General features: G+C 40.3%; 3 protein-coding genes across 6 annotated transcripts in view; all 3 read right to left on the minus strand.

Moving 5' to 3' along the window:
• LOC130222012 (NLR family CARD domain-containing protein 3-like) overlaps positions 1-337 on the minus strand; it is a 34,820-nt gene extending 34,483 nt beyond the window's left edge. Inside the window, exon 1 of the mRNA XM_056454618.1 lies at positions 154-337. The gene's annotated coding sequence lies outside the window, so the exon portion shown is untranslated. The remainder of the gene's footprint in view (positions 1-153) is intronic.
• A 468-nt stretch (positions 338-805) lies between these two features.
• LOC130221955 (gastrula zinc finger protein XlCGF57.1-like) lies at positions 806-3,895 on the minus strand. The gene is made up of 2 exons (XM_056454546.1): positions 3,378-3,895; positions 806-2,999 (listed from the first exon to the last, which is right to left on the minus strand). Exon 2 carries the CDS (start codon positions 2,992-2,994, stop codon positions 1,855-1,857), a length of 1,140 nt encoding a protein of 379 aa, XP_056310521.1. The 5' UTR covers positions 2,995-2,999; positions 3,378-3,895; the 3' UTR covers positions 806-1,854.
• A 925-nt stretch (positions 3,896-4,820) lies between these two features.
• Positions 4,821-13,519, minus strand: part of LOC130221897 (uncharacterized) — a 32,366-nt gene continuing 23,667 nt past the window's right edge. For all 4 annotated transcript variants that reach the window (XM_056454438.1, XM_056454440.1, XM_056454439.1 and 1 more), the window contains one exon: positions 4,821-5,580. The gene's annotated coding sequence lies outside the window, so the exon portion shown is untranslated. The remainder of the gene's footprint in view (positions 5,581-13,519) is intronic.

The following is a 13,519-nucleotide window of genomic DNA, read 5'->3' on the forward strand; positions in this document are numbered from 1 at the left end:
CATGTTTAATCAGAGTTAAAGGTTTTGATCTTCAGGATTAGACATGTAAATCACACTCATACATATAAAATCCCTTCATCAAATCACACTCATACATATAAACCCCTTCATCATCTCCACAAATAAGCGAAATGGTAGAAGTATTAAACTTACATGTAAGAAGTACAGACGCTCTTGTGCAGCAGGAACACAATCTCAGCTCTTTGACTCTTTTACTTCACTAAAACACACCTGTGTGATCTACAGGTATATCCTGAAATATTACTGGCTCCACACAGTGACACTGACATGAATATTCATGAGATTCTCCTGACTGTGGGCGTGTCCTCGAAACAACACACAAACCACTGGAGCTGAAGATATCTGTGAACATGAATGTTTTTTGTAATGTTATTTTAGTACAGTCTAAGAAAACAATCCTGTTAATGCATTTCAGTTTTTAAATATAAAAGTGTGTGTGTATATATATATATATATATATATATATATATATATATATATATATATATATATATAGTGCCAACAGAAATTTTGTACTACTGGAACTCTTACCTGTTACATGAAATGTGCTCATTTACTTCCTCAGATAGCTTAGGGAGCACTTTTCAGACATGTAATGCATGTTACATGTTGCTGCTGGATTTTGTTGTCTATTTTGATACACTTAAATTGTGTTATTTGGCATTTAATTTTTAATACATTTGAATTTATTTTAGCCCAACCCTGTTGCAGTAGTTTAAAATGTCTTGAGGAAATAGTTTGCTCCTTTCACATTCCTCCTGCCAATCACACTCAATGCTGCAGCTTGTAATACAAAGCATTTTTATTATTAAATATTACTGCAGTTTATATCAAATGTCACTAATTGAACAGTAACACTAACACAATAATTTAAAGATGCTAAGTAAACCAGTCTACACAACAACGACCAAGTTTTCATTCCACATAATACAGGTTAAGCTGTAAAACTTAACATTGCACTGAAATCTATTTTCTCGAGACTAAAAAACAAGTGACCAAACATTGCCTTTAGATATAGCCTAAACAAATTACACTTCACAACAGACTACTATACAGACACCCGGTCCTCAATAAGTGCCTGCAATGTCCTGACATTTTATCCTACCCCTCAGATTATATCCCCAACACTGTATTTGAATGGTTCTGAGTTTGGGGTTAGGTAGGTTGGGGTGATATTATAACTTCATATCACACTACTCCACATTAAAATTGGTAGCAAAATCTGATGGTTAGCACATTGCATCATCAAAATGTGCTACCTACTTTTTCAATGGGAGGTAGGACAATTCGACAAGGTAGGACACCGGCATGCTAGAAGTCCCACCTCCAACATCTTCTGAACACATTTTCAAACAGACACTGTACTTGTAAATAAACCGCATATTTACAATCTAAACAACTACATTATCGCCTAAAAAGTATCAAATATACATTGTGGTCTAACAGCTGCAGTATTTATCAAACTATAGTGAGTTTAATCCTCTGTTTGGTACTGCAGGAGGAGTGATACACACAGATGAAGAGGCTTGGTTGCAGCTGGAAGGCCATTCGCTGCGTAAAACATATGCTGGAAAAGTTGGCGGCTCATTCTGCTGTGGTGACCCCTGATAAATAAGGGACTAAGCCGAAGGAAAATGAATGAATGGTTGTCAGGTTCAATTGATGTGTGAGATTCTTCACACACTGAAGACAAGTGTAAGGTTTCACTCCTGCAAGACTTTTTATGTAGGCTTCAAGCCTTTGTTTAAGGGACACTTTTCCTTTGCACCACATGAAATGGTTCTCTCTCTGCTGTGGGTATCCATGATTATTAGTTAAACGACTGCATGTTTTCTACAGTAGGTGGATTTTTGTGTGCCTCTTTAAGCTTCTTGTACACGTGAAACCCTTTCCACACTTAGAGCACCGGTAAGGCTTCTCTCCAGTGTGAACTCTCATGTGCCTTTTAATGTCTTCTTTCCGATAGGAGGTTTTCCCACAAAGTTCACAACTGTAAGGCTTCTCACCACTGTGAACTTTCATGTGGGTATTAAGGTGTCCTTTTCGGATGAAACTCTTTCCACAATCTTGGCAGGTGTAGGGTTTCTCTCCGGTGTGAACCCTTATGTGGATATCAAGGTATGCTTTCCGAAAGAAGCTTTTTCCGCACTGTTGGCAGGTGTGAGGCTTCTCTCCAGTGTGAATTATCATGTGTTCCTTAAGACTTCCATTTCGGATGAAACACTTCCCACACTGTTGACAGGTGTAAGGTCTTTCCTTGGAGTGATTTCTCTTGTGAAGTTCAAGGTTTTCTTTTGTTGAGAAAGTTTTTCCACATTGACGACACATTAAAGGCACCAGTTCGATGTGGGTTTTTACATGATTCTTAAGTTGAGCGCTTCTTCTGAAACGCACTCCACAGTGATGGCACATAAAACTGTTCTCATTTGCATGGACATTCATGTGGTGTTTAAGGTTCATTTGACTTGTGTAGCTCTTCCCACACTGATCACACACAAATGGCTTTTCTCCAGTGTGACTTCTCATGTGGGCAATACATTTAGATTCGTCTGAAAAACTCTTTCCGCATTGAGAGCAGACGTGAGAATTCTCTACCGTGTGAACTCTCATGTGTCTTTTAAGGTACTCTTTATGACTGAAAGACTTGCCACACTGTTGGCAGGTCAAAGCGTTTTTTGCAATATGAATTTTGATGTGGTTTCTAAGGTTTGACTTTTGAGTGAAACCTTTTCCACACTGTTGGCAGGTGAAAGAGCTCTCTCCGTTGTGAGTCCTCATGTGGTTTTTAAGGTGTCCTTTTTTAGTGAAACCTCTTCCACACTGTTGGCATGTGAGGGGGTGTACAGTCTTTGTTTTTTGACCAGCCTTTTGTGTGCTCATCTCAGTCTGCGAGCAACTGAAATCATTTTCTGTAGGTATGAAGTCGTTATGATTCTCAATCAGATATTCTTGAATCTCCCTTTTCAGTGGCATCAGGTCTAAGGAGAAAAAGACAAAAACACTTAATCAGCATCTTTAAGTAGGTTTCCTAACTCCAGATTGATTGTTACCTTAAACCAGGGGTCACCAGACTTGGTCCTGCAGTTTAGTTTAACCTGCCTCAACACACCAGTAGGGAAGGTACAAGTATACCTAGTAAGGCTTTGATTTGCTTCTTCAGGGGTGTTTGATTAGGGTTGAAGCCAAACTCTGCAGGAAACCATCCTTGCAGGAACAAATTTGGTGACCCCTGCCATAAACCATGAAGAATAAAAGAAACTACTTTCTTTAGGAAAAAAAAAGCTGCCAAATTTTAACCATATAGGCAAAATGCCTAAAAAGATAACCACAGACAAAAAAAAAATCTGAAAACTCACATGGTCACTAGGGCGTCAGCAGTTAAGTAACTTTAAGTTAACCCTAGAAAAAAAATTGGGGGCACTCGCATGCTTGTTGCCCTGGGGCACCATGAGGTCTTGATATGCTTCTGAAATCGTGCAGCATCAATGAAGTAATAATAGTGGACTAATAAAAACAGAAGAAAAAATAATAAATACACAAACTGAACACTGTGAAAGACTGTAAAGATAGCAGTGGTGTAAGATAGGTGAAACAAATCATTGCTTTAAATGTGCAAACTGTACCTATAAAAAGCAATGGACTTCTAACGCCCCTGAAATAAGCAGGCCCAACCTAAAGCATAATTTTGTTAAGTGTTATGTTTTGCAAGACAGAGAGTTGGAAAAAATACCAAGCAAGTGTCAGAGCCAGAAAAGCTTTATAAAGGGTGAGTAAGTATAGTGAGAAGTGCCTGGTTTCTACAGTAAAGTTTTAGTGTACATTTTTATTTCCATAGATTTGGCACCAATAGCCTAGTGGTTAGTGCATTGACATTTGGTGCCGAGGTACTCCGGGTGACCAGAGTTTGATTCCTGGCTTCACAATCCTTCCCAGCTTTCTCTGCCTCATGAATTTCCTGTCTCCACCCCACTGTTGTATCTAATAAAGGTTAAGAACCACTAAAATACAATAATAAACAGTTCTTATATAGGAATTTATGACAGCTGAAGGTTTGAGTGTTGTGCTTTATCAATGCTATGCTTTCAAATATTTGCACAGCACAGTGACGCAATACAAAAATTCTGAAACAGATTAACTCTCTCCTCATTTCCCTGTGATTTCATCTATGACTTCAGTATATTTACCCCTCCCACAGTGAAAAAAAAGAGTCTTAACACTCTTGAGCACATTTGTAGGACTCTGTAGAGAGTTAAGGTCAAGGTGTTAAAGGAGGTACTCTTAGAAGAGTTTGTCAGGAACTTGTACGCTCAGTGCCTAGAAGTGTCTGAGTGGTATACATAAGGTAAGAGTAAGCAAGTTTGGTCATGGAGAGCTAAAATCCTGCAGAGGCTTTAGCATGTACACCTAAACAAGCCAGTCAAGATCTGAGTATTACTAAAAAGCTACAGGCAGGTGCGTCTTTTTCTCAAGGCTAGATAGTGGCACTGCATAACCGAACATGGCTACCCCCATAGCCCAACAGCACTGTGCATTTGATCGAAAGGGGTCATACTGATTCACACAGAGACCAGAAAAAGATGACCTAGATTTAACATTTAACCAAAAAGACATTATTACATACAAATATTATAACATGTTGGGTCATGTGTTGCACGCATGAGCTGTGGATAAAATGTACATATTGCCTATTGCTAATAACTGATAAGTATATATAATGCTTTTAAAAAAACTACTAAGACACACCTTACATACATAATCAAAGGTGAAATTGCCTTACGAAAAAATAGCAAGAACATCAATTACAAGACACAAAGTTTTATTTATAAGGGAGCAACACAGAACTGGAAGAATAAGCAAGCCAAGTTAAAATGGGTTTTAAGCTGACACGGAATCTAAATCCTCCATTTTCAGTAAGTATCCCTTTCAGTACAAAACTTTTATCGCACATCATTTGAAATGACTAATAAACAGTCTGGTATTACATACCAGATATTAGATACAATTACTTTTATAATATTACAGCAGTCGTCACTGTTGTCACCATTGTTGGTGACAATCAAATTCTAGATGAGGTTTAAACACTGCACCACATGATTTATTTGGCACAAAAATAAAGTCAAAATATATATTTTTTGACAACTGTACTATTTGGATTATTTGAACATCCAATAAACAGGTGCTTCGTTTTCTTGCAAGTTCCATGATGGGGACCTGGAAAAAAACAGTGAATCCTAAAGGTTTAGTACAACTTGAGGGTAAGGAAATGAAGATGCAATTTCCTTTTTGGTTTACTAAATGGCATAAAATATGGAACCTTTGGTTTAACAAAAGACACAAAAACTACAATCAGCAATTTTTTAAATGTTCAAACGCCAGCATTTTGATTTGATTGTGCCAGTCAACAGCCAACCAAGAATGGTGTGCTCTGCCTTATTGCAAGTTTCACACTCTTTACTGATGTACTTCCCAACGTGCTTAATGTCCATGACTGCTTAGACTTCTGAGGTGGCCCAAACTCATTTCACAAGTCCTTTTTTTTCCTCTTTTGCTTGTCAAGATCTACAAAAAAAAAAAAAAAAAAACAAACAAAAAAAAAATACATACAGTTAACAGTCAAGTCCAACATTTGCAGAAAAAAGTGACCAAACCAGTTTGAACAAAAGTTCTGTATATAAAGAAGCTGTTCTGCTGACAAAAATATAATTCAAGAGTTCACACTTAGCTGATGATTAAAAGTGTGTTTGGCATGCTCTGCCATGGGAGAGAACCCTGAGCTCATGAGATCCTCGAGCCCGGGGCTCCCTCCCATATGCAGGGTGAGAGGGGAGTTTGAGCTCAGTTAGGTCTCGAGAACTGCCTTGCTTGTTGATAGTGAAAGCAAATTATATATAACTATGGGGAGAAATATTGCTGATTAATTGCACGTCTATGGTGTTGATTTGGTCAATTTACTTATGCTACATGTTTTTTGGCCTGTGGGAGGAAACTGGAGAACCCAGGGAAAACCCATGCAAACACATGGAAAACATGTAAACTTCGCACAGAAATGTAAACTTGGCCAGGTAAAGACTTGAACCAGTGTTATTCTTGCTGTGAGGCAATGGTGTTAATCACTTGTTCTCAGTGCCACCCTGTCAAGGAAAGGGGACGAGTAGGGGTGGAAGGGGGGGATTCTTCAAAACGAAGATGGCTAAGGTAATATACTCTGATTATTTATAGCAATTTAGGAATCATCTGAATGGTGGATCATGCATTAGCTAATGTGGGACTAACCGCAGTCAATAATACCCACATGCTGCTCTCGAAATTAGTTTATGAATAAACTACTTGATGAGAACACTCGACATGCAAGACATCCCGGGTTCTAATCTGCAATTGAATGCTTTCTTTCATAAATATAAAAAACATCTTCATAGTGATTGATCAAGAATATCACTGAAATAATTAATGATAGATGTAGTGATTTAATTCTATTAATTTGAGCCATTCCACTATGACCTGCACTGTTTAAGCTCACTGTAGACTTATGCAAATTCTAGATGAGGGAGACAAATGCAATACAAAATGAAATCAATGCCCGAATTTCATTTGGGAAAATAGAAGGAAATCCCCCCTTGGAGAGGGGGGAGAGATTGGAGAGATTTTTCCATTCATATATTGTTGTGACTTAAATTGATATAACAGCTAAAGTGATAAATTAATGCTCTATTTGTCATTTTCATTGTTGCTAAGAGAATTTATTTACCTTGGCATTTATATATGTTATGTTGCTTTAAGAACAGTTTCCAATGATGCTTAGCGCTACTGAAGCGCGCCTGTAACTATTAGCAACTGACTCATTGTGAGTGTGTGTTCGGAGTTTCACTCCTGGTTGAGTATACTGATAACAACTTCAGTAAACAGTTCATTGTCGTTTAAACTAAAGTATTCCAGTCGTCATTATTGCTGCTAAAGGAAAAGACAGAACAGAAAGTTTGGTGCCGAAACCCGGGAAACTAGCAAGCAACATCTGAAATGGCGGAACAGCTGGAGAGATTACTCTGAAAACGGAGAGCTGTACGCGGATCCACAACGACACTTTTGCATGACATTGAAACGGAGGTTAGCAAAGAAGATCCGATTGTTGATCATTTGCGTGAATTGTTGGCCCTGTTATCTGCAAAAGAGGAAACGCTACTGGAGTTGGATATTAAAATAGAAGAAGGAACGGACATGGATGATTTGGAGAATGAAGTTGTTGATGTTGAGGAATATAAAGGAAAGATCATCACTGCAAAAACTCGCGCGCACAGAGTGATACAGAAGAGCCGCGAAGGCAGCAGGCAGAGCAACACAGACCCCCCGCGACAAGGACAGACAGTTAAGTTACCGAAGTTAATTATTAACAAGTTTAACGGGGAAATTGGCCAATGGCAAGACTTTTGGAATCAGTTCGACACCGCTATTCATAAAAATGATGCGCTGAGCAAAACGGAAAAGTTTAACTACTTAAAGACATATTTAACCGGCGCTGCTTCAAAGGCCATAGCGGGGCTGATGTTAACAGACAGTAATTACGACCACGCTATTGATCTGCTGCTGAATCGCTTCGGACGAAAAGATCTGCTTATTAACGCACATATGACCAAGCTGCTGAATCTCTGTCCCGTAAGAAAATCCCATGACGTCACTGCTCTAAGACAGCTGTATGACGAGTGTGAAGTGCAGATCCGCAGCTTAGAATCGCTGGGTGTCGTATCAGATGCATATGGAAGCCTATTATGTCCCGTTCTGCTACAGATGATTCCAGATGATATTGCTTTGCAATACAGTCGTCAGAGGGGAAGCAGTGATGAATGGAAAGTTGCAGAAATAATGGAATTCCTGCAAGCTGAGATTTTAAGCAGAGAGAGAACTGTGCAGCTGCTTAAACCAAGTAATTACAAAGACAACCAAAGCTATCAGAAACCATTTAAAAAACAAGACACATCATTTGAATTTAAGCAAAGAAAGCATCACATTCCATCAGCTGCAGTACTTCAAACTACCAGTCAAAGACCACAGAACTGTATTTTCTGTGTCAGCACAACACACAAAACAGAACTGTGTGCAGAAACTGATATTGTTACAAGAAAGGAAAAATTGATGAAAATGGGACGATGTTTTTTGTGTCTTGGACCAAAACATATCGCAAGATTCTGTAAAAGTAAAGTGAGCTGCAATTCATGTGGAAGCAGACATCACAGTGCTGTATGTGAGAAAAGGGAGAAAAATGCAGCTGACAGTGTTGACAAAGATAATGTGATTTCCTCCTTTGCCTCACATTCATTAAAGATACAGCCCACTAAACAAGACCACGGTGTGTTGCTGCAGACAGTCAGAGCTTGGGCTGAAGGGCCTGGTGGACGAATAAGCGTTCGGTGCTTATTGGATGGAGGCAGCCAGAGAAGCTTTATCAGTGAAAAAACTGTCAGAGCTTTAAAATTACCTGTGATAAAACGAGAAACATTCACTCTGCATACATTTGGTTGTGCAGAACCAGTGACAACAAAGCGAAATACAGTGAAGGTAACGCTCCAGAACACCCAACACAGGGGGCAGAAAATTGAAATAGAAGCACTCCAGACACCCCAGGTGTGCACTGCTTTGATGAAAATTCCAGGTGAGCACATACAAGCAGAATTGAAAAGAAAAGGGCTGCAGTTAGCAGATTACCAAGATGACAATGCTTGTGACCAAGAGTTGTCAGTGTTAATTGGTGCTGACTATTACTGGCACATAGTGTCAGGCCATGTGGAAAGAATAACAGATGCTCTTGTAGCCGTTGAAAGCATTTTTGGATGGTCAGTACAGGGCCCAGTCAAAATGTCCAGTGTTGCTGATGCAGCATGTATGCATATTCAAATCAATGAAGACACGCTGGTTTCAACCCACCTAAAAGCCTTCTGGGAAATTGAGTCTCTTGGTATAACCATGAAGCAGACAGACAGTGCTGAGGAAGAGGAAGCTCTTCACAAATTTGAAAAGACAACTCAGTACAAAAATGGCCGATATGAATTGGAGTTGCCATGGCGACCTGATAAACCAGAACTCCCTGATAACTACAGGATTGCTAAGAAAAGATTTGAGGGCCTTAAAAAAAGGTTGCAGTCAGATGTAGTTTTGTATCACAGATATAAAGAAGTTGTGTGTGATTACCTTGAGCAGGGCATTGTCGAAGAGGTTGTGGAGGATCAGTCATCTCAGGCCACTGCAAAATATTACATGCCTCATCATGCTGTTCTGCGTGAAGACAAGGTAACAACAAAGCTTAGAGTGGTGTTTGATGCATCATCACATGAAATTGATTCTCCATCACTCAATGACTGTTTGCTAACTGGTCCTAATCTGAACCCAGATCTTCTCAGCATATTAATCAAATTCAGACTGAATGCAATCGCATTTACAGCAGACATCAAGAAGGCTTTCTTGCAGATTTCTCTTGCTGATAAGGACAGGGATGCAGTACGATTCCTCTGGCTTGCTGTGCCACCACATGAAGATAAAGGCGAGAAGCTGCGCGTGCTACGCATGACGAGAGTGGTGTTTGGAGTGTCCCCCAGCCCATTTCTCCTTGCGGCTACCGTGAGAAAGCATTTGAAGAAATATGAAGAGCAGAATCCTGAGGTAGTAAACATAATAAAAGAATCACTTTATGTTGATGATTTCATCTCAAGTGCAAGTGATGTTGAAAAGGCCTTCTCCATAACAACTGCTGCGAAACAGATTATGTCAACTGCTGGCATGGACCTGTGCAAATGGACAACCAACTGTCATGTGTTAAAGGATAAATGGAGGACAGTGAGGAATGACGTTGTTCCAGATAAAGAAATGCCAGGATCTGTATTGAAGGTATTAGGCCTGGTGTGGAGAACTGAGACAGATGACTTTGTCTTTGATTTGACTGCATTACTGGATGTAGTAGCAAAGGCAGAGAACACAAAAAGAGCCATTCTGAAACTCTCTGCTCGCATATTCGACCCAATAGGATTCCTCACTCCTTTTACTGTGCGAGTCAAATGCCTCTTTCAAGAGATGTGGACACGTGGTCTCGGCTGGGATGAGGAGCTGCCTGCAGACATTGAAAAGGAATGGAGAAAATGGTGCTCAGAGCTGGCACAGATCCACCACATAGTCATCCCACGCTGGTATGGAATAACATCCGAGCACAGACATGATGCACAGCAACTTCACGTATTCTGTGATGCAAGTGAGAGAGCCTATAGTGCTGCTGCCTACCTGTTACTAGAGCTGAACGATGGAACAAAGACTACTTGCCTGGTCGCTTCCAAGTCCAGGGGTAGCGCCTTTGAAGAAAATGTCACTGCCACGTCTGGAGCTTATGGGTGCTGTGATTGGTGCAAGACTAGGAAACAGCTTGTTAAAACCGATGAACATGGATCTCCAATCACTTCACATGTGGACTGATTCTATGATCGTACTACAGTGGATTCAAAGTCCAGCTCACAAGTGGAAACAGTTTGTGTCAAACAGAGTCGCTGAAATACAGTCTATAACTAACCCTGCAATGTGGTCACACTGTAGGAGCAAGGACAATCCCGCAGACCTTCCCACTAGAGGTCAGACCGTGACTAATCTGAAGGAAAATGAACTTTGGTGGAAGGGACCTCTATTTCTGACAGCACAGGATTCAGTGGAAATGAGTGATGAAAATAAAGATAAAGAGGTGAGCGATGAATTAGAAGAAGTTCAGCAGATCACTGTGCAACTTAACAGTAGCGAGAACCACAGTGGAATAGAACCTTTGTTAGATTTAGCAAAGTACAGTAAACTGACCAGAGTATTGCGAATAACTGCTTGGATCAAGAGGTTCGTGCACAACAGCAAATCAAGCTCTAAAAGACGTGGTGAGTTAACTGCAGATGAAATATTTGAGGCTGAAAAGTACTGGATAAAAGTGACACAAGACAGCAACTTCAGGTGTGAGATTAGTTTGCTAACAGCTCACAAAGGCCTAAATGCAGACTCAAAAATAAGAGAACTGAACCCCTTTATGGATGATGATGAATTACTCTGTGTTGGAGGCAGACTGCAACAATCAGAATTTAGTTACAGAGAAAAACACCCATGGATTCTACCTAAAAGAGACAGATACTGTGAGCTGCTAGTGCAGCACGACCATGAATTAACCATGCATTCAGGTTTGAGAGACACTCTAGTACAAATTAGAAGTAGATACTGGATTTTACAAGGCCGACAACTTGTAAAAACTATTCTGTCAAAATGTGCTGTGTGCAAAAGATTTAAAGCAAAGCCCTCACAACAGGACACTGCTCCTTTGCCCCGAGATAGAATAGTAGAGACCCCTCCATTTGAAGTGACTGGAATTGATTTGCAGGTCCACTGTATGTAAAAAAGGATCGTGTGTTATGTAAGGCTTACATTGCATTGTTCACATGTGCCGTCACTAGAGCAGTGCACTTGGAGCTGGTTTCAAGCCAATCCACAGAAAGCTTCCTGTTAGCACTCAAACGTTTTGTATCTAGAAGAGGACTGTGCAAGATAATTTATTCAGACAATGCCAAAACCTTCAAGAGAGCGAATCAAGACCTTAGTGAGCTGTGGCAAGCAATTAAAGATCCTCAAATTCTAGAATACTTCTCTGGGAAGGGCATCACCTGGCGTTTCATCGTAGAGCGAGCAGCCTGGTGGGGCGGCTTTTGGGAAAGGTTAGTCCGATCTGTGAAGACGTGTCTGAGAAAGGTGCTTGGGAGAGCATCACTAACTTTCGAAGAGATGTGTACACTACTTACAGAAGTAGAAGCTGTACTTAACTCCAGACCACTTACTTTTGTCAATAACGAACTTGATGAGCCACAGCCACTCACACCTGCACACTTTCTAGTAGGTGAGCGACTAACTTCACTCCCACCAAACCCATTTCCTGCGGACTATGATCACCCCACTGTGAACAAAGTGGACATGACACGGAGATGGAGATACAGGAATCGGCTCATGACCGTCCTGTGGAATCGCTGGAGAAAGGACTATCTATTGGACCTAAAATCTGCACATTCGTGCCACATACAGAAACCTACTGAGCTGAAAATTGGGGACGTTGTTCTCATTGGAGAGCCTAGCATGCCAAGACAATCTTGGAAGTTAGGAAAAATTGAACTTTTGTTTCCAGGACGAGATGGTAAAGTTCGAGCGTGTGCTGTTCGCACATCTGCAGGGACTGTTTTGAGAAGACCAATTCAATTGCTATATGCATTAGAGACTGAGTAGATGAACAGTTGTTCATGGGGGGGAGGATGTTGTGACTTAAATTGATATAACAGCTAAAGTGATAAATTAATGCTCCATTTGTCATTTTCATTGTTGCTAAGAGAATTTATTTACCTTGGCATTTATATATGTTATGTTGCTTTAAGAACAGTTTCCAATGATGCTTAGCGCTACTGAAGCGCGCCTGTAACTATTAGCAACTGACTCATTGTGAGTGTGTGTTCGGAGTTTCACTCCTGGTTGAGTATACTGATAACAACTTCAGTAAACAGTTCATTGTCGTTTAAACTAAAGTATTCCAGTCGTCATTATTGCTGCTAAAGGAAAAGACAGAACATATATAAACATAAAAATCTCAGTATCTATTTTTGAGTATGTGTCACAATCCAGAAGAAAACCTTGAAACAGACAGATGAATTTAGCATACAGCTCAATTAGTAGACTGAAGAAGTATAAAACTGAACTTAAAGATTGATGGAAACTAATCTTTTTGCTTATCCTCAGGACCAGCAACTGAGGTAAGATGATTCTGACAAGACAGGCAAGAGTCAGTAAGCCAGTAGGGTAAGGAGTAGTATCATGAACTCAAGAAAAAAAAATGTATGCGTGGAAGTGGTGTATAAGAGGCAGGCCTAAGGTGCAGCGACTCAGAATTCAGGTGATTGTGCTCATATTTGATGAGTAATTGGGTCTGACAAAGCTGAAGTTTTTGTAACAGCACCCTTGCCTCATTGAAGGGATCTCAACAGTTGCTCTCATCTTTGAGGACAGCTATGGCCCCTGAATGTATGACGATCTGGATCATGGATGGGCAAACTCAGTCCTGGAGGGCCGGTGTCCTGCAGATTTTAGCTCCAACCCTAACAAACACAACTGTCTATAGATCTTTAGTGATCTTGAAGATGTTTGATAGCATGTTCAGGTGTGTTTGATTAATGTTGGAAAAAAACTCTGCAGGACACCGACCGTCCAGGACCAAGTTTGCTCATCTCTGATCTAGACAGACATTAGAGAAATTATCATGTAGTGATGGATTCAGGATATTCCTTCTACGCACCAACAGACTTTACATCATCGACTGGGAAGGGTAATGCCCAGAGGTGATCCAAGCAGCCACCTTGATGTGAAGAGTCTATGATGATGTTTAACAGATAAACGGTCTCTTTGGTGGTTTCAGGTGGCACATCAGTTTCACCAGAAGATTCATCAGAAAAGTGATGTTGGTGAACTG

This window comes from Danio aesculapii, chromosome 4 (genome assembly GCF_903798145.1).
Source record: "Danio aesculapii chromosome 4, fDanAes4.1, whole genome shotgun sequence".
NCBI lineage: Eukaryota > Metazoa > Chordata > Actinopteri > Cypriniformes > Danionidae > Danio > Danio aesculapii.